The 26,848-nt window shown below is 37.2% G+C and overlaps 1 protein-coding gene across 1 annotated transcript in view; it reads left to right on the plus strand.

The window, feature by feature from the left end:
• GABRA1 (gamma-aminobutyric acid type A receptor subunit alpha1) overlaps window positions 1-26,848 on the plus strand; it is a 55,825-nt gene that overhangs the window by 11,968 nt on the left and 17,009 nt on the right. Inside the window, exons 4-8 of the mRNA XM_048861774.2 lie at window positions 3,190-3,257; window positions 8,926-9,146; window positions 11,750-11,832; window positions 17,242-17,385; window positions 25,821-25,973. Coding sequence (XP_048717731.1) covers window positions 3,190-3,257; window positions 8,926-9,146; window positions 11,750-11,832; window positions 17,242-17,385; window positions 25,821-25,973 — 669 coding nt within the window. The remainder of the gene's footprint in view (window positions 1-3,189; window positions 3,258-8,925; window positions 9,147-11,749; window positions 11,833-17,241; window positions 17,386-25,820; window positions 25,974-26,848) is intronic.

Genomic DNA, 26,848 nt, shown 5'->3' on the forward strand with positions numbered 1-26,848 from the left:
TTGTATTTGAGCCAGAAACTTATTTTACTCATTACTTTTAGGGTTTACATTGGTTTCATCTCAATATCATTAGTAAAACAACTGCTCCAGTTGCAGTTATGTTATACTGGATGATGTTTGTTTATATCTTGTGGGCCACATCCTCAGCTAGTGTACACTAGTTTACATCTGGTGAGGTTCTGGTCCAATGTCTATTTACATGTGTTCTGCCATCAGGCAGAGGCCCTTTTGAGTGTTCTGATATCTAAGACCAGCACTGAAATGTACGGCATATAATGAATTACAGTTGGTTTTAATAGTTTGCTGAGCAATAATCATCTGAGCCCTAACTCTCTGGTGTCTTAATTTTCTTTTGGACGGTTTCCTTGGTGTAAATATAATTTTAATCCAGTGAGTCAAATACTTGAAGATTCCTTTTTTGTAATGGCGTCCTCAAATGGATTAGAGATAGCATAACAGTTCCTTCACTACCTCATCCCACTTCCTGGATGTAGGGGTTATGGTCAGTACACTGGGGCATGTCAGAACATCTTTACAGACATTTGATCTATAGAATAGTTTGTGGCCAACAACTAAAGGTATTATAATGCTGGGAACCTTTTCAGTGATGTTTCAATGCATAATGTGGAATCTGAATCTTCTTTTGCTGCCGGCTGTTTTATCTTCAGCTCATAAACTTTATTTGGTAAGAGGTAGAGGCTGGAAGTGGGAACAGTCTCCATCCAAGTTGAATATGTCTTGTAATAACCATGTACTTCTTCCAGTGGTTGAGGTTAAGTTAACCACTGTGCACTTCTTTAAGATTAAGCCAAAAGCCAATTAGAGTCAAGGGAGTCCTTAAATTTATTTAAGACAATTAAATTGCTTGCAGACCATGTTGATAAGGGCACAAATCCATTACACTGGGTGGTTAAAGAGGACATTTCACTATCCAAATGCTTTTGTCAATGGAGTCACTGTGGTATTTACATGTTTCTCAGTCCTGATTATAAAAGTCTTAGAATTCAAAAGACATAAGGAAATTAATCTACAGCTGTAATATTATGCTATGTGTGACTACGAATAGCACATGGAAATTTCAGTCTTTAATTTCTTTAAAGAAATGTTTGAGATTGACTTTTCTGCTATTTAAATTCTCTGCTGACTTCCTAAAAAGATACAATAACATTGTTTGTTACATTAGCTGTGATGATGTATTACATCACAACTAATATTACATTTTGATAATTAACCACGAAAAATGTGTGGCTATTTTAAAATAAGATTTTAAATATTTAGAAGTTTTAGTTATTTTCAATTAATATAAATAAAATTATCGTGCACAACTATTGCTTTCTCTTCATAACTTTTGGTTTCATGTATACAGATTTTGTGCTTTGTTCATGCTACTGTTTTTATTGTTGAACATGAGTTTATTTTTGCTACTGTCCTATCACAGGTGCAATTAATTACGTTTATTAAAGAGTTAGTCCACCAGAGTTCAACAAAATGAAATCCGTTTGAACTTGAAGAGTGGTCTCTTAAATCAATAATTTCTCTATTATATTGTTTTACAACTTTGAAGGAATATGTGTATAATGTAAAATGTATGTGATATCTATATAAAATGTTTCAATGTGTCAATGAACAGGATGTGGGTGGCCAGCTCACCGGTTAGAGCAAGAGTCAGCGTTCAGGAATTGGTGCCAAGGGGTAGGATCAGGTTACCTGGGTCCTAAGCTGGGGCAGGAACTATTGCAACCATGGCCACATGCTTTGAGCAGCTGCTCAACTGTTGCTGCTGCTGGGCTTAAGGGCCGGTCTGCCGACTTTTCAATCAATCAGACTGTGTAGCCAATCAGGCAGTCTACTACAGGACAGCTGCACTTGTTAGGTTGCCCAGAGATTGCCTCTGCTGCAGGCCCTGATTCCTGACACAAAGTCCTGTGACAAATGTCCTTTATCATGGACCTTTGATTACCTCTCTTGCTCTGTGTCTAATTAATCTATTTTCTCTGGGACTACTTCTAATATTCCAGGCCTCTCAACAACTGACATTTTACAACTGTCATTTTATTTGAAATCTGAGAAATGTATTCTTCCTTCTTCTACATTTGGAAATTCCCCCCAAAACTCATTGGCTGGAGGTCAAGGATAGGCAATATTTAGAACTGAATATAGATTCATAGTTTCCAAGGCAGAAAGGGACGATTGTGATCATCTCATCTGACTTCCTGTACAGCACAGTCCATAGCATTTCCCCAAAATAATTCCTAGAGCATAACTTTTAGAAAAACATCCAATCTTAATTTAAACATTGCTAGAGATGGAGACTCCACTAGACACACACAGACACAGACACACACACAGTTTACGTAAATTTTAGAGGTTTCTAAGTTATTATTAATCTTTTTTGTCTCCCTTAAAGGCCTATATAGCTGTTCTCATGATCCAAAGGGAACCTGGCAGTAGGGATGTTGAATGGATTCAAACAGCACTGCCAATAACAACTTAAACAAAAATCTAAAACGTTGAAAAAACAGCTGTTTAAAATATGAGGCACATACAGAACCCATGAAGATGTGGTATAATGGTTTAATTGGCATTTGTTTGGAATGGCTTGCATGGCTCACACTTGTCTTTTGCACTCATGAGTAATGCAGCCACCTCAAACCCCTGCTGATAAAAATACCTTTATATCACATAATACTGTATTTGCTCTGTCTTTTTCTCTCTCTGTCTCTGTGTATTATATAAATATGTAACATACATGCATATACATAAAAGACAAACAGAGGGTTAATTAATGTAAAACTTCATATGGACACATAAGATAAGTTTTGAGTCCAATATTAGCTATTGAGTACTCTTTATATTGTTGAAACAAGCAGGTGTATTCGTCAAAGGTTCATTTAAAGAGTTAATTAACAGCAGAACTATGACCTGTCTGCAAAGAGATTTCAACACCTGGCATAAAAACTCATGTCTCAAAAAAGCTGTACGGTGACAGCGCATTGAAAAAAGGGTTGCTGGAAATATTAACTGTGAAATTACATCCATAAGCAGTAAATTATCGAGCCCACATTGTAGACCAATTTTAGAATAGCTAATCAAAGCCAATAAATTTTCTATTCGGGTGAGAGTTGTGGTGGTTAGATCTAATGAGGGCTGTTGATAGACACTCACTGTCCTAATTTCCTGCTTCATCAGAGCGTGTAACTGAAGTGAAGACTGATATCTTCGTCACCAGCTTTGGGCCTGTTTCCGACCACGATATGGTAAGTGCCATTCTATATTGTTACAGTAATAATTTTTAGGGGGGGTTCTATAATAACATGATACCTAACTTTCATTTTTTATATATATTTTGGTTCCAAAATAATGTCAGCTTTTACACTTTACCATAATTGTTAGCTATGACTGCATTTAAGTGCCCTTAAATTAGCAACCTCTGTGACTTGAATAATGGATTTATAACAGGCAATATTCCTGCACCATAGTATAGACTTCCTCTCATACTTAATCATTTTGAATGGATCAGTACCCTTGAGAGAATGATCACTCAGTCCAAATTGGCACACCGCTGATCCAATTGTCAGAAAAGATCATTTTAAAGCATGATAAACACTTAAGCCTACAGACTGAGGCCCAGGCTGTAGAACCCATGTTTTTAAATTAAACGCTGCTGATCAATTGGAACTGAATTTCCTAGATATTGGCTGGTCAAAGAAGATTAATGATGAGAATCTGAATCATTCCTTTATGGTATGGATATCAAAGCCTAATGGCTGCATAATCACTAGGGAGTCACATGTTCAGAAACCTCTAGCACAGCTGCTGTAGGTGCTGGCCTTAAACTTAAAAAATGATGTAAAAGCAGGGGTAAGTTCCTTTACTTTTTTGCATATAAATGGAACCTTGTTCCCTTTCACATGTGAAGGGGCACTATTGAGAAGCCTTGGTCTGATGTATGGCTACTAAACCTTGCTATATCCTCACCATCTGTATAAAAATGAGTACTGGAAATATCCTAATAAAGTAGGCTTTTATTTTTTCCCTATTTAAATTAATCATCTATCTAATTGAAACACCAACGGAACTGGAAGAGAAAAATGTAAGTGGAGGAACTAACACATCAAAGTAACTGATTCCTTTGGGTGTGTAAATTGCTGGGTGTATAAATTAGACCAGTCTCCAAAGTTACAGCTGCACTTACACAGCAGTTAATTAAGGTTCTAGCTGAACAACGTAGCATTCCATGATGGGATTATAGATAAAGTGTTTCTCCAAAAATTAGTTATTTTTCATGTGCCACTTTTTGGTACTTTGCCCAATGCCACCATTCTAATGTTGCTCGAAGGGGATGATAGCATTTACACATTACAACTGATTTGAAAACTGCAACAGATAGTTCTTTTAGGATGATATTAAAGCAGGCAGATGTGTCAGTGTGTTGGGCTGCACAAACTAGTTGACTGCCCCTTTAGATGCTCAGTCCTTTCCAGTGAAAGGTAATTCAGAAGAATGGGTGGATCAAGTGACCGATGTTCTCAGTGCACACACACTAAGATGGGAAGCAGCTGCTTTCTAGTGGAGAGTGGGGCATACCTGCACAAAGGCTGCTTGTATTGAGTGGATAACTCTAAAGCCGAAATAATAATTCAAAGCAAGTAATGCATTTGGTGAGTTTTGCCTTTCTTCCACTTGCATATAAACTGCAAACAGATTGTGAAATTCTTACATTTATTTGTTATTTGAAATTATAAGTAAATTATTTCAATGGCAATTTCTTGGACTGCAATTTGTTTAATCCTGCTATTAGTCACAGTTTGCACTCTGTTGATAAATTAGATAAGTCACTTCAAGTTGCTTCTCTTCCCTGATTGGCTAATTGATATAACCAGCCAACACAAGGCAACCCAAGTATTTTTTTAAATACTAGTATGAAATTTGAAATTAATCTTCAGTAAATAGTTAGGCTTTTAAACTAAAAATGTAGCAGTTTAGATTTCAAAAGTGATTTAGGATGCCTCTATTTTTGAGTGCTCAATATGGGACACCTTAAAGGGGCCTCACTTTCAGAAGGTGGCTGCCCAGCACATTCTGAAAATTGGGATCCTTTAAAATCTCTCAGGTTCAGCACCCCAAATCACTAGCCACTTTTGAAAATCTTAGCTGCTTTTTGCAAGTTGGTTCAGATGTTCATAGGAAGCAAACATTAAAGGATAATGAACGTGATTCAATCAAAAATCATTTTAAAATTAGAATTAATATTTATGAACATTTTCCCCACCTATTTGCTTGGATAGACTATTGTCTGAATGTGGGTAGCCAGTTTCATTGTGGAATTCCAGCAGTGGATGCCACCCTGTTGAGCAATACATTTGGGGATCTTCTCATGGCATAAACTTAAGATCAAGACAGCTTGTAGGCTTATTGATATATATATAGGACTATGCCAAAGCTGGACTTTCTGTGTTACTAAGATTTGGTTGATTCAAGTGATTTAATTATTGAATACAAGTTGAAGCTAATTTGACACTTGATACATGTCTATCTTTATATGACACTTGGCATTTGGGTAAAATATAATACTAGAACCTAACATCATCTATTTTCAAAATTAAGCATAGGTGTATATTAAAACAAAGAACTAATATATCAACATCAATATATCTGAATTTATGTAGCACGAGGAACCACGAGGTATGAAAAAATAGGATAGTTCCTAAAAATAATTTTATAAACATACACCACAGTCTTAATTTTCACTACACTAATCTTGGGCAAAGACATGCATTGATTTGTTAATAAAATGAAATTTACAGTAGAGGCTTAGAGTTTATGAACCAGTATCACATAGGCAGGTGTATTTTAATGTTTAAGGAATTGTTGCTAGTTATGTCACCTATTGCTCATCTACCTTTCAGGAATCCAGTAATACTGTGTAGCCTGTTGACACCGACCCTACTACTCCCTCTTAGAAACACCTAATACTAAATTTGTGTACTAAGTAAAATGAACATGGAAGAAGAAAGAGAGATGGAACACATAGCATATGGTTACCATCACCCCAGTCATTTTCCTTCTATGGTCTGTCTCTCTTTCCCCAAATCTTCCATGGTTTTTTAGATGCGAAGCTCCGCAGGGCAGAAATTCTGTCTTCCTATATATTTCTATAGCAACTAGCACAATGGGGCCTAGCCTTTGGGTGCTCCTGCAATATACGTAAAATAATAACAGTACAAACAAACAAATAATAATAAATAATAGCCAGAGAGAGGCAGCAGATAGGATTAGGAAAACACAGAAAATATTAAATCATTTATTTTCTGGGCTTTACAGGCCTCCCCGAAAGCAACAACCCTAAAATATTTGGCAATTATGTGAATTATTGTGTGGATACAAAGGGTTAATTTATTTTTCTCTGATTACATTCCCATTAATGTAAATGTGACCAATCCTAGCTGTGAATGGTGCAGTCTGATTCTTGTCTGGCTTGTTTAACTACATATTTACTAGAACTACAGCAAAGAGTTTTGGGAACTCTATTTTCCTGCTCTGTTAAGTCATGTCCCGTGCCACAGAAATCACACCCATTCTGGTGAGAAGATCTGACCATTTGATGTTAAAACTGGCTTTCTGATAGCTTTCATCTGAGAAGAATAACTAACCCTAATGAAGTGTGAGCATAGCCAAAGCATGTTCATTTTTAAATGTCAGTGAATGCTCTGGGAAAAGGTTTTGCGGGGTAGAGGAGCCTATAGTCAGGAAGGGCAGAGTGCCTGACTAGATCCATAAATACTTCCTCTCTGCTTTTGTTCCTCTTCCATCAAATTATTTGGTCACACAACTGATCTTCTCTCAACTTCAGATCCCCCTGCACCAATATCCAGTGACTGATTGAGCTCCTTAGTCTCCTCCTTCCAAACTTTCACGTCATCCCATTGTATTCCCTTTCCTCAGTATCAGATGCGGGTGAACAATTGCTTCTATGCTGCAAGGCTGTCGTTTCCTGTGTTTATCTTTCACCACGCATTTGAGTAGGAGGAAGTTTTGGGTAGAGCTCGGAGAACATGATGAAAGCTCAACAATCTCCTGTCACCTGCTGCTCATAAGCCACCGAGCCCTCTCACCTCTGCTTTGGTATGAATCATTGGTGTGAAATCCTGACCCCACTGAAGTCAGTGGCAAAAGTCCCATTGACTTAAGTGGTACCTCATGTGAGCCTTGATCCAGCAAAACCCTTCAGCATGTACTTAACTAGAAGCATGTGAATAGTCCCATTGAAGCCAAATAATCCTGCCCCCAGTTGTGGGATGGAGTAGGAGTCAGTAGGTGACTGAAAACAATAAAAATACTAATGTGATTAGAATTAAGCACATGCTAAAATGGCTTGCTGGATCAGGGCTTAAAGAAACATTTAGCCACATGTGACTAAACCATTTGCCTATGTGCAAGGAATTTGATTATGAATATCATACCAAGATAACAGATGAAACACAAAGACATACTGCAACCTTTCCCATCTAAATAACCTGTAATGCAGCTGATAGTTTACTGATTAGAAAACATCTCACAATGGTTTCTGCTCCATGAAATACTAACATTTGTTAAAAATAAATGGAGGAGTAAAGGTGGTCTGGTATGCGGGAATCTGGTGTGGAACCTAATTTCTTTCATTATTCTTTCCAGAGTGTCTGTCTTTCCTGATTGTATTATTGGATAAATGTGTAGTTCTGTTACTTGTATGTGTAATATATGTCTATATATTTTGAGTGATGGCAGTGATTTTCCTTCATGGTTTGCCATTGGTTCTTTGTCAAAAAGTCTAAGGGGAGACTCAGTCTTCAGCCAAAAACAATGGATGATTGCACAGTGTAATTTTAAATCGCAGTGTTTTTCAATAGCTTCATAATAATCACAGCATCATAGCAGTTACAGATGGAAGAGACGTTTAAAGTCACATAGTTTAGCCTCATGTCAGTACACGATTATTTCCTAAAAAATAATTATCATACTTAATCATCATACTTCATCAATTATGTGATTTATTGTGTGGATACAAAGGGTTAATTTATTTTTGCAGTGCATTGTTCAAATATGTCCTTTTAGCCATTATTATTTCTAATATTAAATCTTTTCTATCATTCCCTGTTGGAAACTATTCCATGATTTTATATATCTTACTGTCTGATATATATATATTTTTATATATTACAACTGTTTTGCAATTTCATCCTATTGCTTCTGGTTATGCTGCTTTGTGCCATGATAAAAAAAATTTCATTCCTTAATTAGTAATGGTTACTGTCAAGGATGAATTCTCCTCTCATTTACACTGATGTAAATCAGGAGTAATACCCTACTTTCAAACTATTGTAAATGAGGAGAGAATCAGGTGTCCCGTCCCATCCCCCATCTCCTCAATTGTTGCCTAGGCAAGCTACAAGTTTGGTCCAAATCTTCCCTTGACTTCTCTCTGTACAGTCCAGTGATTCTGTGCACTGAGCTCTTGCACTCTTTCCTCATAAATCATTTCTGCCATAATTTTCAGTGATCTCTTGAACTCCCCCACAACTTGGCTACATAGGGCTAGAATTGAAGGCAATATTCCAGGTGCAGTCTCACAAAGGTTTATTTTATAGCAAAAGACAAATAGTTTCCAAATCTATTACATAATGCTTCAGCATATGCAGTCAAAATATCATATCTATTGTAAACTCATATATTACTTGCTGTCCATAATGCTTTCTAAGTTTCTTCCTAACATTTGTTTAGTTTAAATGAGTACCAAAGCTGTAACCATCTTAATAACAATCTTTAGACATGCTATACTGGTCTCATAATCTTGCTCTTACAAAAATGCTAAACGTTTATCTGTCAAACACTTGTATGGAAAAATATGACATCTTGAGAGTTTTCCTGTTGTATGAATTGCTCTAGGAATATACAATAGATGTATTTTTCCGTCAAAGTTGGAGAGATGAGAGACTAAAATTCAAAGGACCCATGACAGTCCTCCGGCTAAATAATTTAATGGCCAGCAAGATTTGGACACCTGATACTTTTTTCCACAATGGAAAGAAATCAGTGGCTCACAACATGACGATGCCGAACAAACTACTACGAATTACAGAGGATGGGACACTGCTGTATACAATGAGGTAAGAATAAGAATACAGCATTTTTTCATTTCACTTGAAATTACTACTTTTTACAGTACAATTCCCTCAAACAGAATGGAGAAATATTTCTTTTTGAAGATAATTGTATGTTTGAATATTAGACTTATTAATTAATTTCACAATAGGCCATACAATAATTGACTTAAATTCAGGAGTTTACAATATAATCTTTTTTCTCATGCTATACCATGGCCATTTTTACACTCTCTGCTGTGATTTTTGAAAGGCACCTAAGGGAATTAGGCCTATAGCATCAACTAGCTTTTAATGGACCTGAAATTGGAGTTGCTTTTGAGAATCCCAGCCTAAAAGCACAATGAAGCCTGAAAGTTTGCTACTCACATTCTAGTGAACTGGGCCTAAAATGTAAAGATTTTTTTTTGAGTACTATGGAAAACAGACTCTGAGGACTAGAAAAATGAGGGCACAGAGGTTTTTGCACACTTTCCTTGTTCTAGGGGAAATATAGGACATTATAGTCTAAAAATGGACATTCATTGTTTTAGACATAACAGGAAAACCAAGTGGTCTGAAGAATTTGTGAAAATATTGGGGAACATGTTGTTTCATTGATAGACATTACTCTTTTTATTAGCAATGTATCATTCTACTCATGGATAATTTGGATAATGATGAACTTGTGCTAAATGCTATTCAGCAAAGTAAATAACAAATTAATTCCACGCATTGTTATAGAACACAAAGATTTGGACTGAAAAGCTTTATAACAAACAATCGGAAAAGAATGTTGTTTTCTGGTTTGCTTGTATTCTTGTTTTTGGCATCTAGACAGTTGCCAGTCTACAGGTTTTGTCTATGATTCAAAGTATAAAATAATTCTTTAGACTAATCAAGCTGGTCAGATTGATACTTGTGTGAGTACTGAGATTTCTTTTAACACCTCTAAAAATGTTTAAAAAGGGGACAGGTGTCCCCAGTGTTTTGAGAAATCCAAATCTCCATGCTCCTGGGAGCATGTCAAATATGTTCAATTTATTCTGAAACATCTTTCAATACTGTCTAAGCTGGAGTCAGACCTTTTCGGCTGGCAGGGATACAAGTTCAGGTCAATTTTTCTTGTCTCCCCAAATTCTTGGATGTTGGGAACCTAATACACAAGAGCATCACTTTGCAGTGCACTGTTCAAATATGTCCTTTTAGCCATTATTATTTCTGTCTTCCTCACCTTTCACTTGTAAAAGTGCATGCATGCAATTGCTATATGGTATTCAATCATTACAGTCCTTTCCTTGCTGATGTGTGGTGCTTGACTTTTTCAGGGACAATATAAATCCTCTTGTCATAAGCCTTCTCTATTTTACCTGTCTTAGTGAGCAATATTTTTGCATCCAAGCCGATCAGATCTTTATTTTTATCAATCAGGAGCTTGAATTTATCCCATGCACCAACAACAAGGTTTTCATTTTAAGTACATTTCAATCCTCAAACCACATTAGAACCACTTCAATAAGGTCAGGATTTTACCCCAAGTGTTTATGTTGTTGAGAGATTACAGAAGTATATAATATGAAGGCAGTGAAAGTTTTGTCAGAGTAAGAAGTATGTGATCTATCTTAATATAATTTCTTAATGTCTGAACCTTATGTTATATAATGAATGTCTGACTCTGTTGGGTTGTCATTATCACCAATACATCTCTTTAACAAATTGGTACTGGACATTCTAAAGAACTGTGCTTAAAATGGGAAAAGTGCATCTATAGAACTCCATTTCTATTTCATGTTCAGTGGAACAGTCAATTGCAATTTAAGAAGTGGGTGTTCAAACTTTCTGTGTGGCCTCAGGAATCATTTACTGTGGCCTACCAAATAAAATAATTTTGAAAACTTTATGGGGAAGTCTGTTTTCAAACCTACACGGCCAGTTCATTCTTCCTGGGTTGTCAACTTTCCTGCAATGTTTGCACCAATCTATTGATTTTGGTTCATTACCAAACTGAGGCAGATGTCAAGAAAAAAAGGGCCTAATATAATGCCCATTGAACTCAGTGGAAAGCATCTCATTAATGCCAGTGAACCATGTGTCAGGTCCATATTGTATAGCATCTTTTATATGAAATGAAGGCTTATTTTGCAACATCTGATGCCCATGGCTGATGATATTAAGTAACTGGAAAATTGGCCAAACAAAAAGCTACTGAAGAGGAAACTAAACAAGCTCTTTAACATGTTGTCCATTATTGTCCTGATACTCCCATTACTCAGGCAAAACTCCCGTTATTGTCCATGAGAATTTTGCCTGAGTAAAGACTCCAGGAACAAATTAAACAATATTAGAAGACTTGTGGAAGATTTCAGGCCAGTCAAGCAACATCTAGAGCTGAGCAAAGATTTACAGCAAGACTGAAAAAAAAAGTCACATTTTAAAAAAGTTGTTCCAAACCGTCTTTTAGAAGTTTGTGAACGATGACAAGAATTCTTTGGATTTCTCTTGTTACTCACTTAGCAAATGTATTTTATAATTGTATTTATGACATATTCTTTTATATAATTGTATATATAATTTTGTTTGTTAACTGCATGAAGCTATAATATTTTCTTTTGCTTATGAATCCATTGTAGACTGACTGTGAGAGCAGAATGTCCAATGCATTTAGAAGACTTTCCAATGGATGCACATGCTTGCCCATTGAAATTTGGAAGCTGTAAGTTTATTTTTAACTCAGGTTCCCCCTTTTAAGGCCACCTTACAAATATTTCACATCAGATCAGAGCAGAAGATTATTTAAAAACATAGAAACTTGTGGGTTTTTTTCAATCTTTCCCATTTTTTTTAAATGAACATTTTCTACATGACTAAATATAATCCAACATCTTGTCTAGGCATCAGCCAAAGAGATAAATGGCTACACTCCAAAGACGTAGTTGCAGCATGGCATACAGAAACCCACTTTAAGCTTGACTGCAACTGAATTTTAGTTTGAGAATGAGTAAGATCAGTAATATAGATCCATGGATGGATGAACTGATTCAGATAAAAGTGAACCTCTTCCCCCCAAATTTGCACATTTTTGAAATCAAATACAAATCAATTCTTTTCTAAGATGTGCAAATATTTCCATCTCTTTTTAAAAATTGGAACTAAAGCAGAGGTATAATGAAAAGAAGGTGATCTTGTCGCACTTCTGGAGATAAAGCTGTTACAAATCTCATGAGAGAGTCCCATTCTTTCAAGATTTCTAACTCAGATGAGCAGATTTATGGGTTGAAAATTGAATCCTGTTGATGTCAATTGGAGTTTTGCTGCTGCCTTAAATGGGGCCAGGATTTCACTGAAGAAGTTTAGTTTAGGTAAGCATCCTGGCTGAGACCAAACTCTTGACTCTTTTGAGAGTCATCCATCACAAATATTCCCATTTTGCAGATAAAGATATTATTTTAAAATAATTTAATAAAGTACACATATCAAAAAGCTGAAGTGTGAGAAAGTGCTTGGATCAGAAAAAATAACAGGAGGATTTTATTTCATTTAGTTCAACATAAAAAAAAGATGACAAAATGAGTGCACATTTAATAGGATACAAATTGTTTCCTCAATGGCTATTTCTCTTTCCAGTAGAAATGGGTCATTTCACTGATAATGGATAATTATTCATTCAATTAATTCCTCACTCGGTACCAGACAATGTGATAATTTACTTTGAAATGAATGGCCCTATATTTACTCTAAGAAAGGATTGATCTATAGCCTCTAGACAGCTACCAGTCTTCTACACACAATTTTGAATAGTGCTGGGATTCAGAGAATAAAAAGCTTAGAAACTTTTAGTGCAGCTGGCCAGAATTTGGTACCTTTTGAATGCCAAACTTTCTTTCAGCTCTTCCAGGAAACATTTCTCACTATCTCCTGTGAATCAGAAGAAAATAAATAAAACCTCCAACTATAATAGGGCATGTGACTACAAGTGTTCTGAAAAAACTGAGCCACCAGGAAGCCTACCAAATATGTTTAATTTGTTTTGAATGTTCTTTCAAGAGTCTCTATTCTAGTCTAGGCTCTCTCTGGCTGGCTGTTTACCTTACAAAGTGTTTGGATTTTCAGATGTACAAGGCAAGTTCTCACAAGCAAATGGGAAAGGAATTCTCTGTAGATACAAACAAAATAAGGATGAAAGCAGGATAGATAAAATGAATGCATGTACAAATATAAAATCCTTAATATAAAATTAAAATAAAACAAACAATAATATCTTTAGATGTATTATTTATGGCTCTGATCATGTTTCCTCTGCCCTATACTCTGCCCTATACTTCATTATTTTTATTATCATCAGTGTGTATGATTGCTCTTCAAATGAACTAACTAGGGAGTAGGGGTCAGATCCTGCAGTGATGTCAATGGGAGTTTTACCAATGACTTCAGTAAGAAGAGTGTCTGCTATTTGGAGCTAGATATGATGTGTGTTTGTATGTTCCAAGCTTCCTTCACAAAACTCCATGACCAAAACACACAGTGAACTTTAACAGCCCTGCTACTTCAGTCTCGGACTCTTGTGCAAGGCACTATCAAATATATTGACTGTTTTGTAAAATGTACAAGAAATGGTATCCCTTTGAGGGCACAAAATGAATTTCCTCTGAGAAAAGGAGTGCTGCCTTCCTGGCATCATTCCACTTCTGCTGCTCTGAAGCTCCCTGGAGACTGGGCTTTTGTAGTTTTGGAGGCATGAATAAAGGTTATAGCTAATCTGTGCAATATCATCTCAACACCAAACTTGCAGAGACTTTGTGAATCAGTTAATGGTGATCCAGTCATCATTAAGATGCTTGGTGAAGTAGAACCCCCACTTTAAGCTGGCTTCCAAGTGTGGTGGCTAGAAAAAGCTAAGCTACCAAGTCGCTGGCTTATGTAGTAGCTTGGAGTTATTGTGGGGGCACAGGTCCTCTATAAAGAATTCCCTGGTCTTCAGGGATCTGAAATCACTACCTGTTCCCTGAAGAAGGTGAATCATATCGTGGGGGTGAGATGGCAAACATTTCTTCCTAAATGGCATGATAAGGAGAAAACTTTGACAGTTTACAGTATGCTACACTCATTTTCCCAGAGAGGATGATATGGCCCTAGGATTGGAGCTAAGGTCTCAGAATTAGAACTGGTTAAGAATTTTTTGATGGAATGTTTTTTTCCTAGGAAAATGCTGTTTTATCAAACCACCCCCCACCAAAGTTAGCAAAAATGTATCAGTTTTTAAGGTTTAGGATGGATTTTCTGGCCAAAATGAGAGCAACCATTACAGCTAATGGCTTGACACAGCAGTGATTGCCCAGCAATGTCTGGATTGAATTGTGCTGGACAAGAGCTTTTTCATTTCCTCCATCATTATATACTTCTTTCTGGAACTGATTCTAGAAAGGTCTCACAGCAATGGGGGTGGCACATATATTCCATGAATTCTGCCCATGTTGTCAAGGCCAGTAAATGCTCCAAAACTAAAATAACTTGCCAAAATATCATCCTAAGCAGGAGGAGGTTCCAGTTGACTGGGGCACTTTATAACAAATGCTTAAGAGGCTTCTGGAACAACAGAAAGGCATATGCTGGCAAGGACAATATCAGAAAGGCAGATGTTCTCCTCACCTCTATGCAAAAAATCTGATTGTCAGTTCAGTTAACATTTTCCATTCATATAAAACCAAAGTCACTCAGGAAAGCAGCAGTGGTAATAAGGGCATAGTACATATGTTGTCATTTATCTAATACCTGCATCTCTACCTTCGGGGGGGGGGGGGGAGTTACAAAATGAATTTGAAATCAAAGCTGACAACTCTCTTCTCCACACTGGTTAGGCCTCAGCTGAAGTACAGTGTCCAATTTTGGTCACCAATGTGTAGAAAGGATGTAGAGAAACTGGAAAGGATCCAGAGGCGAGCGACAAAGATGATCAAAGGGATGGAATGCAAGCCATATGAGCAAAGGCTGAAGGAAGTGGGTATGTTTAGTTTAGAACAGAGGAGATTAATGGGGGACATGATAGTTGTCTTCAAATTCTTGAAAGGCTGCCATATAAAAGATGGAGAAAAATTGTTCTCTTTTGCCACAGAGGGCAGGACAAGAGGCAATGGGTACAAACTAAAACACAGCAGATTTTGATTAAATCTTAGGAAAAACTTCTTAACTGTAAGAACAGTAGGACAATGAAACAGACTGCCCAGGAAGTATGTGGAAGCTCCTTCACTGGATGTTTTACAAAGGAGGCTGGATAGCCACCTGTCTTGGATTGTTTAGACACAACAAATCCTGTATCTTGGCAGGGGGTTAAAGTAGATGATCCTTGTGGTCCCGTCTAATCCCATGGTTCTATGAGTCTATGAATCTGTAATACTGTAGTTATTTGAAAAGACAAACTGATTTTCAGAAGAGCAGAGAACCCAAAACTCTCACTGACTTCTAATGGAGTTTTGGGTTCTCAGCACTTTTGAAATTCAGACCCTTGTCTTCCAACCTGTCCTCATACTCCAGAATTAGTAGAGTGCTTTCAATTGAGGAATAATATTTTCACCTTTCCATTATGCTGATACAGATTAATGGGAAAATGTTTGCATGTATGAATTAATTGCACAGTTACTAGGACATGATTTTGCATTTACCATGGTTTTCAATAAAGTTACCACTTATTTACATTGTTACTTTGAAATAATGTACGCTATTAATGGCTGATCCAACTCCAGTGGAAGTCAGTGCACTGACAAATGGCAACGGTCCCTTTTACTTTGATGGTGCAGGAGCAAACCCCATAAAATTCCTTTTATCACCACTCTCTATCAACTCCATCTTCTCAGCTTCCAAGTACATCTTATGTACTGATATAGTAAGCTATTAGCCCACAAGTGAGGTCACGTAAATAAGATGCCAGGCTCTCCTAGCCACTTGCCACTCCCAAACTTGCACAGACATGCTCCCACACTAAGTGCTCTAAGTGAGGTCCATTAGATTGCAGAATACTATACCAGGAAAAATGATGGATGAATCATTTACAACATGAAGAGAAAAAATATTCACATATAGTTTGATTTTTGCTTAGTGACCTAGTCATTACAGGACACAAATACTTGACTGGAACATGCAATGCAATGGTATGTGTGTAATACCACTGATTCATTTCTGTAACACACTAGACTAACTGGATTGCAGAGAATGGGAAGAGAGTCTATAGTGAACTGCAAAGCTTGTTTTCTTTCTTTTTGTTAAGTATATAAATGTAAGTAAGTGTGAACAAAGATAAGGACTTTCAGCACTCTCCAGAGATAGCAGGTATAGAAAAATATATTCAGCATAGTTCAGAGTCATCCAGGCCCAGGCAGTCTCAGGGCTTGTCTATATGAGCAGTTAGTGCATGGCAAGCTGGAATGTAAATCTATCCCACACTATCCTGCCATGCACTGTCTATGCCGACCCTACTGCCAAGCACTAAAAGTTCCGTAGTGTGCTTTGATCTACTCTAATTTCAAAGCGGGGTAGATCAAAGCACTCTAGTGTTCTGAAGGGTCCACACAGACAGTAAGTGCATGTCATGCTAGTGCAAGATATATTTACACCCCAACGTGTTGCATACAAACTGATAATATAGTCCAACGTGGAGGCCTGTCTGGGATTAGATGAATTTGTGGCCTCTGTGCCATTTAAGTCTCATAAAACAGGGTGAGTGGGGAATGATGGTCTACAGATGGGGTGTCCATGCAGACGGTAGAGTTCTAATCATGCTGACGAAAAGGAGACCATTGAAGCTTAGCTGGGGGAGGTTTATTTGGACCCCGTGGCCCAACCCACAATGCATATAGGTACAGAGGGGTCTGGCTGCTGTCTCCCATCATGGTCTGGAAGCTAGAAAAATGGAAGTGGTCCTTGGCATGCCCATGAATGAAGGGATGCAGATTTAATGCCTCATCCCCGCTTGGTGTTTCCTGCACAAAGTCTGATATACTCAGGCTTTTCAATATCAGGAATGGGATGGGGAAGAGATGGATTTCTTCCTCTCGGATTTAAAAGGCAGTACTCTACCTTTGCAATATAATGTAAAAGGCTAGGAAATGAAATATTTTTTCTTTTAAATTAGATGCCTATACCAGAGCAGAGGTTGTGTATGAATGGACAAGGGAACCAGCGAGGTCTGTGGTTGTGGCTGAAGATGGCTCTCGATTGAACCAATATGATCTTCTGGGGCAAACTGTGGACTCTGGAATTGTTCAGTCCAGTACAGGTGTGTAATAAAGCATTGTCTTGTTGGGCGTGAGAAAAAATTATATTGATAAGATGCTTTAACCTGCCAGAACAGAACTTAAAAAGTAAAAGAGATAAAAATTGTAATGCAAAGTGATTGTAAATAGGAGGGCATTGACATCTAAAATGGCACTGTGTTCTGGTACAGTAAATATCTTCACACTTGAACTGATGGTTAAAATGTTTTATCAATAGGAAGCCTACAATAGTGACAAACAGTATCTAAGCAGAAGAAATATAGTAATGTATATCAAAAAGGAAGTATTCAACTCATTCTTATCATCTCTCTATCTTCTCACTGTGATAGTTTCCTGCTATGAATGGGGGAAAAATTACAAGTTGTTATGAGAAAGGACAATATCTTGCGAAGAAATATTTTTTTCATTATAAATCACTGTATATGGAGCTTATATGCTAGATAAAGGGCCATATAAGGGCAGAAGGCAAACCTGTTTGTTGTTTTAAATATATCATGAGAACTGAAGCACAGTTGTGGTTAGAATTAACAAAAGTTCAATAATTACAGTAAAGTAGGCTTAAAATGGACTTCTAATATTAATAACAGAAAGACAAAATTTGAAATATAAGCACTCTAGAAGGGTGTTAAAATCTCATATTTCATCTCCCAAACAGTTACTTTGGGTGCAAAAATTTTGTTTTACAAGCATAAATGCTGATTGGAAAGTCCAAATGTGGGATGTAGAAGTCCTATTAAAAGGCACCAACTTTTATTTGTTCACCCATGAAATCTATGATGGAAGAATAGGCTTTTACTTAAGGAACCTGATCATGAGTCAGAAAATCTGGGTTCAAGTCCCAGCTCCGCCACAGACGTTATTGTCTGACTTTAGGGAAGTCATTAAATATTTTTCTGTGCTTCAGTTCTAAATTTATTATTGTATCTTAAAAGCTCTGAGATCCCCTAATTGAAGTTACTACAGATAAGTGCAAAGTATTTTTATTTTTGGTGCTACTTACAGATGATTAAATCTGATCTGTTAATTTCCAGTGCAAAACTATTTGCTGCCAGGCATAAACAAACAATACTCACTCACCATCATAGTATCATATGGCTATGATTTCTGGGCAGGATGAAAAATTTTGCTCTTCCACTGCTCAGCATTCATTTCAAATAGCTTTAATTTATTTATTTTGGCTAGTTCTTAAAAGCAATATTAAGCTGAAAGTTAGGTATCAAGAAGCTATGACACTGTTGATGGGATTGAATGGTCAATGGATCATAAAGAATTGCTCCATTAGGAGAAGTAGCCACATTATATTGAAAGTGACAGAACCAGTGGATCAATTACAGTAGTACATTTACACCTGAATAAATAAAGAGCTTTTTTAATGTTATTCACAAAAACAGTGCACTGAGAGTGAGCCCTCTAATACAGTCTTCCCGTGACTACACAGCTTCGGGAATTTACAAACAGACCTAGTGAGTCAACTACATTTCAGAACAAAAAAGGATCTGCTAGGATACTTGCAGGTCCACTCTAGAAAACTAAACAGAATGTAAAATTCAAATCACTGCTCAAGAATTATTTCATCAGTTCCATCAGGAATGATACAGCTTAAGCAGAAGAAATAAGGAGTTCAAGTGTGCAATAATATCAAAACAAAATTAAGAGAGCTGTTTAAAATGTATTAATAATGGTTGTTTGTTATGTAGTGCTAAAGGCGTACAAGGTGCTTCACAGGCAAATAAAAAGACAAAGGGTGAAATCCTAGCCTAATTGAAATCAGTGGTAGCTTTGCCATTTACTTGTGTGGGGCCAGAATGTCACCCAAGGTTCCTGTGCTAAAGGCCAATAAAAGTGATAAACAATAAGGATCACATCCTAAGCTCCTTACTCTAGCCACTGTTGCTCTGTCTTGTAGAACTGACCTCAACAGGGGATCTATGGGAGGAAAATTCTGTGAGACTTCCTCATGATGTTTCATCTGAATTTCTCTACCTAGTAGATGGGTAAGAAGGAAAGCTAGATTGCCCTCTCCCTCCCCGAAAGGACAAAGCAGAGGGTTCTGCCTCATTCCCATGTATCTTGGGAATGCCAGAGGCCAGGGATATTTCTGAGGAAGTCGTGTGCCTCAAGCCTTGCTTTTGGATGTCCTGCCCCCCTCGAGTTCCCAGACAGTGCTGATTCCAATGGGGTCATGATGCTTGGCAATACTCCACATGTGGCTCTTTCTTTGACCACCCACAAAAGGGGTTTCCACAATACAGCGTGACCTCTACAGCATAAATCCCCTTTAGGACTTCATGAATGAATGATTCTTGCCCTTCCTAGGCCCCATTTTTGTCTCTGGCTCACCTCCTCCCCACGTGTGTATCTGCGATCCCTGTGGAGGGCTTTTTGCAGGGTGCCAACAAGGAAGGGATGGAGCCGTAGAGGAATTTAACCTCTCCCCATTCTACAGAGAAGGGCCAGATCTGAGTGCAGACGTAATAGAGAATGACTGAGGACTCACATTTTACTTAGCAAAACTCTCACTGAAGGGAATAGGATTTTACCTGAGTAGAAAATTATTAAAGATCTCTGGCTTTGAGCCTGTAGGCTCTGAGACTGATTACAGTGTCATTCTGACAATATCAGAAAGGAACAATGCCCCTTCGCAAGAGACCAGAGTTGTGACATAAGGAAGGTAAAAAAAAATTCAAGAAGTACTGAGACAAAGATACTAAGGCTTCTTCTACAGGGAGAATTGCTAAAGTTACACCCTCAAGGGCCAGAACTGGGCTAGCTGCACCTGTGCAAATCCTTTGGTATAGAAGGGCAAAACCAATTTAAACCATGATTTGTTCCAGTACAGCTTAACAGGCTTTTTCTGCCTATGCTAAGTGATTGTTGCAGTGCATCTCCACTGGCTGAAATCTCTGGTGCAGAAAAGCCTAATTGAATCAGTTTTGCCGCTTAGGAACTATTTTGACCAAAATAGTTGACTTTTTCCTCTACCCAATGGAAGGTAAAAAGGTACATAAAGAGTCAGAAACTTGGAAAGATACTTAAACCATGTAGTTAATACTAGATATAGTACATGATAATTCAATACAAAGGAGATAGGTACCTTATAAATACTTAAGAAAGACAGATAATAGATCTTTAAACAACCGAAGACAGACCTAAGAAATGTAATCCCACCACGATCATCATTTTTGGAGCATTCTCATAGGTAAACTGAATTATATTTGGAGATATTCCATATGGTTTTTTCCTACTTCCTCCTGCACAAGCATAAGTGGCTAAACATATAGCTGAATTTTGTACAGTGGATACCTTCTGGAACAAAGACCTGTTACTGTACAGATGCAGGGACATTACAAAGGACTGAAAACAACAGTTATTAAATCCTAAAAATAAGCCAGTTAAATAATCTTCTTTGCACCAAAGTTGCACATACGACAGAATCTTCTTCAGTTAATACCTGATAAAGGAATACAGTTGTGGAAGAAACAGATCTATCATTCACAAAGTCACTGTTTCACAAAGATCTGTAAGTGGAATCTTTTCTCCATAACACTTGCCCTAAACAAAATACTACTGCAGCTCAAACATGGTTAATAATCAAATATTGTTTTTGCTTTCTACTCCACTCAGTTATGGGAACTACCATCTCCCTGAAATGTAAACGTGGGAGTTACTGCAGCAATTAGAAAAGGAGTACTTGTGGCACCTTTGAGCATAAGCTTTCGTGAGCTACAGCTCACTTTATCGGATGTATTCAGTGGAAAATAGAGTGGGGAGATTTATATACATAGAGAACATGAAACAGTGGGTGTTACCATACACGCTGTAACCAGAGTGATCACTTAAAGTGAGCTATTACCAGCAGGACAGCGGGGGCGGGGGGGGGAAGAAACCTTTTGTAGTGATAATCAAGGTGGGCCATTTCCGGCAGTTGACAAGAACGTCTGAGGAACAGTAGGGGGTGGAGGGGGGGAATAAACATGGGGAAATGGTTTTACTTTGTGTAATGACCCATCCACTCCCAGTCTCTATTCAAGCCTAAGTTAATTGTATCCAGTTTGCAAATTAATTCCAATTCAGCAGTCTCTCGTTGGAGTCTGGTTTTGAAGTTTTTTTGTTGAAGAATTGCAACTTTTAGGTCTGTAATCGAGTGACCAAAGAGACTGAAGTGTTCTCCAACTGGTTTTTGAATGTTATAATTCTTGACGTCTGATTTGTGTCCATTTATTCTTTTACATAGAGACTGTCCAGTTTGACCAATGTACATGGCAGAGGGGCACTGCTGGCACATGATGGCATATATCACATTGGTAGATGTGCAGGTGAATGAGCCTCTGATAGGGTGGCTGATGTGATTAGGCCCTATTATGGTGTCCCCTGAATAGATATGTGGACACAGTTGGCAACAGGCTTTGTTGCAAGGATAGGTTCCTGGGTTAGTGGTTCTGTTGTGTGGTGTGTGGTTGCTGGTGAGTATTTGCTTCAGGTTGGGGGGCTGTCTGTAAGCAAGGACTGGCCTGTCTCCCAAGATCTGTGAGAGTGATGGGTCGTCCTTCAGGATAGGTTGTAGATCCTTGATGATATGTTGGAGAGGTTTTAGTTGGGGGCTGAAGGTGATGGCTAGTGGCGTTCTGTTATTTCCTTTGTTGGGCCTGTCCTGTAGTAGGTGACTTCTGGGTACTCTTCTGGCTCTGTCCATCTGTTTCTTCACTTCATCAGGTGGGTATTGTAGTTGTAAAAATGCTTGATAGAGATTCTTGTAGGTATTTGTCTCTGTCTGAAGGGTTGGAGCAAATGTGGTTGTATAGTAGAGCTTGGCTGTAGACAGTGGATCATGTGGTGTGGTCTGGATGAAAGCTGGAGGCATGTTTCAACAGAGCCAGAAGAATACCCAGAAGTCACCACAATCTTGCAGAGTTTTTTGATGTGTACTCATGAGGTTTGGATTTGCCAAAAATTCCATGCATAAACAGGTGGCTGCCTTTTACACGTATCCCTCCTAGCTTCCAAGGTTTCCTGGGTGTTGGGGCACTACAAACATTCTCCAAGGTATAGGATTTTTAATTGGACCAATCCACCTGATTCTCTCTCTTCTTTTCTGCCACTCTCATAGCCACTACTTTGTGCCCTCATTTTCAGATCTAGAACAGGATGGTGGTTACTTCCAAACTGGCTATAGAAAGAGGTTTGCATATGCCACACGTAGTTGGACTAAAATATCCTTTCAGTGTTCTGACTATTGTATGGTGGCAAGGGAAGAATCTGACCTAACTATATCCTTTACCTTGCATGTAGCTGTCACTACTACATTGATTTAGTAAATGTTATTTATAAATAACTATTATTGCTGCTACTAGTACGTTTAATGAAAGAGGAGTCACTGAAACCTTTTTCATTTTTGAGATGCATGTGAAACTATTGTCATTCCCCAACAATCATTGCATTTCTTATCAATGTAGCAAGTCTTTAAAATGTCCTTTATTTTCTGCAAGGTTTTGTGAAAAGAAAAACAGATGCTTAAAGGACGCATACAAATTTCCATTTACATGGAAATCATTTTGACACCTTGAAAATATTGTTTTGCAGTGAAAATCATCAGTATTTGTGCTCAATAACTGTTACATTCTTATTTCTTTATGCTCCATGTGTTTGCTGAGAGGACACTTTTCTAAATGAGATTTTATTTCTAGTTAGTTATACTGTATAAATATTACTATTGTGGTTTAAAGGCCAGAAACTGGTTGATTTCTACCTACAACTATAAGAAAATATAAAATTATGGCTAATGATTTGTCTAACTCAAACCACCTGTCCCTTGGTATTACAGCACACACCTATGTGTGTGCTTTATGTTCTATTTTGAAACCCGGGGACCATTTAAAAAAGTAAACACAGAAAATAGGATAATAGCTCTGAAATAGCTGTTATTGACTATCTGTCATGTTCCCCAGTAGAGCTATGTTGATTTATACCAGCTAAATATCTGAACTTTGATTGCTAGAGATAAACCTCATAAATAAAGTTTGGGCTTGGATCTGGATCAAACCTTTCCCTGCACTTGGATTTAGGGGCTGGAGGTATTCAGATGTGGTGGTCTGGTTCAAGCACAACTCTAGTTAAGATTGTTTTAACCCTCATGTCATAAGTAAAATGAAAAACAAATGGCCCATTTATAAAATAGATATTATTTATCTAAAGGACTGACAAGGTTCCAAAACAGAGTTTTAAAAACATGTTAAAATTAAATAAAACAATATGAATAGGACATAGTGTACCATATGAACCAACAGTCTATCAAATGTCTTAAAGTCAATGGGATTTAAGCACGTGCTTAGATTAAAGCATGTGTTTAAATGCTTTTTCAGAATCAGGGGCTAAAACTGGTTAAATATATTTTTGATAACTTATGAGCAGTCTTTTTCCTATACAACTTTTGGCCTAAAGTGAAGCATATAGCTGAGTTATAAACTTCTGAAAACATAGTATTATCGGGGAATGACTGATAAATGTCAGTGGACAGTAGTCAGTAGTTGTAGTGGATGCCCCTATACATTTCAATGAAAGAAAGCCCACGATATACAAGAAGCTAGATGTACAGAGAATAGCAGAAGAGCGATACACTTCTCACCGTTAAATCAACCTCTCTCAAAGGGCTGCTGTCTTTTAATAATTAACTACAGTCCATTGATAGTTTAGATGCATTCAGAGTTAATGAAAAGGATTTTATCTTGTAACTTAATAGCAGGCATTACTGTCAGTCTGTGTGGTCATCAGCAATATGTCACTTACAGTGTTACCTTTGGGTAGTTCAAAGCAGCTACAGTAGTTACCAAGCCCACACTAATCCCAGTCTTTTTAATTTCCTTTATGCTTGGAATCTTGTTCTCATTTTTCACAGGTCAAAAAATACTTGGATAATTTAAGCAGCCAAATAAAGCTTCAGAGTACTATGATATGTTAACTCTCTGTCCTTCTTAGCTTGTACTCCACAAGCAATGAATTAATGCTTAAATACCATTGTGATTATTCTGTATCTGATTACATTAAAATAGCTTCCCCCTGTCATATTTTAGATTAATTCTTCTTTACGAGCTATATTGGGCACCCTTCAAAAAAACGGACACAGACAAAAAAGAAGATAAGTGGATGATAAAAAAGGAGGGTGAGGTCACACCAGTCATCTTACTTAGTTTTTACTTGAGTATAATGCTCCTGCCAGTTCTATTTTGGAGATGACTTTCTCTTCATATATCCTTTCCTCTACCACTCAGCTCATAATTGATTCCCCCCCCCACTCTGCCATTGTATTTTAATGTATATTCAAACATCTTAGGAGTATTGTCACATCTTATTTATAAGCTTCCCTCAGGGTTATATGTTGGGCAAGAATGTTCACATGAATGTTCTTCTAGAATCTGAATTAGAGAAAAAGGGCATTTGACATGCTTGGTGCATAAGCGGTCAATGTCTAGACACAGTTTTTCAATCCAATTTAGGATTTTCCTTTGCCAGTGCTGTTGCCAGTTGTTTATATTTTAAAAGAGAACCACAGTAATTTCATGCGTCATCTCTTATTTAGGCAGGAGGGTTTTGTTCAGTTTCAAAGCCACGTGTATCTTTTCTAAGCTAATATCTTTTCTAAGCTTGTATTGCGAGTCAGTCTATACTGAACATTAAGTCACATTAATACGTTTTCAAATCTTTTGGGACTATTGCTTTTCAAAATATTGCATTTTCAATAATGTCTGTAAATAACAGAGTGAAATTGAGGTATTTTTTGCTGTATTCTGGCAACTGAGATTTATAAAACCTTTTGTATGGTTCCAAATTTCACAGGAATGCTGTTTCTTTATGTTTCTGCAACATCCAAAAAAGCTAGTTATGGACAGAATTCTGTCATAATTCATCAGCAGCCATTTACTTTTAGGGAAAGTATTATTATTGGAAGGTACTGAATTAATAGAATTAGAATGTTAGCCTTCTATCTTCAGAACAGGTAGAGCACAGGTTATGGCAATGCAAACAGAAATAAACTGGACTAATCCTTGTGTCCTTAGCCTGATCTGGATGAACCACTTCTAAGCATCAGTCGCTAGGGTTCATTTAATCTTTGAACATTGTGTACAAGGGTATTGGTTATGGTGGTTTTCTGATTTACGATGAGTAAGGCTCCCATTTCATAAAGGACACTGAATCAGTTAACATTAAATTTTATTCACTACCCAGCTGGGCTGAATTTAAGATGGAAGGCCCCTGCACCATCATCAATTCGTTATTAAAAATTTTCTTCAGACCTAAACCAAACTTGTCTCAAACAAAGTTGTTAATAACAGTGGACAGGAATGATGAAGAAATTGTTACTCATGCAAAAACTTGGGACACAGATTCTAATCTGTGCATATGTGAAAGAGTCTCACTGTCTTTTATTTTTATTGGTTTCTAGGGGAGTATGTTGTTATGACTACCCACTTCCATTTGAAGAGAAAGATTGGTTACTTTGTCATTCAGACATATCTACCATGCATCATGACAGTGATTCTGTCCCAGGTGTCCTTCTGGCTTAACAGAGAATCTGTTCCAGCAAGAACTGTATTTGGTAAGTGAAACAAACAAATAAACAAAACTTGCTAGGGTCATATGCTACATATAGAAAAGCACCCTTACTTTAACTTTAATATATGATGTGACATTGGAGAACTGGATAAGAACTATGTTTCACTTTGAAGATATTGCAACAGATGATTTTTTAAAAGGTCCAAACTAATTAATTTATTTAAAAGAATAAATAGTAAAATGCTATATATCAAAAACAAAAATGAAAAATAATGACATTATGCTAATCTGGATTCAGATCTGAACATCTTTGCCTATCTTGATTTATATAAAAAATGAAAAGGAATATTCAAAGGGTTTAGCTTATATACATCTTAATATTACTAAATGTAAATGTATACATCTAGGAACAAAGACTAGGCCATACTTAAAAGATGGGGGAACTCTATCCTGGGAAGCTGTAATTCTGAACAGGATTTGGAGGTCATGGTGCATAATCAGCTGAAAATGAGTGTGATGTTGTGGCCTAAAAAGCTAATGTGATCCTGGGATGCATAAACAGGGGAATCTTGAGTAGGAGTAGAGAGGTTATTTTACTTCAATATTTAACAGTGGTGCAACCACTGCTTTAATACTGTGTCCAGTTCTGGTGCCCACAATTCAAGAAGGATGTTGATAAATTGGAGAAAGTTCAAAGAAGAGCCATGAAAATGATAAAGGGATTAGAAAACATGCCTTATGCTGATAGACTCAAGAAGCTCAATCTATATAGCTTAAAAAAACAGAATGTGAAGTGGTTACTTGATTACATCTATAAGTAGCTACATGAGGAACATATTTTTAATAAATGGCTCCTCAGTGTATCAGAGAAAAAGTATAACATGATCCAATGGCTGGAAGTTGAACCTAGACAAATTC

The sequence above is a fragment of the Caretta caretta genome, chromosome 8, assembly GCF_965140235.1.
Source record: "Caretta caretta isolate rCarCar2 chromosome 8, rCarCar1.hap1, whole genome shotgun sequence".
NCBI classification, from domain to species: Eukaryota; Metazoa; Chordata; order Testudines; family Cheloniidae; genus Caretta; species Caretta caretta.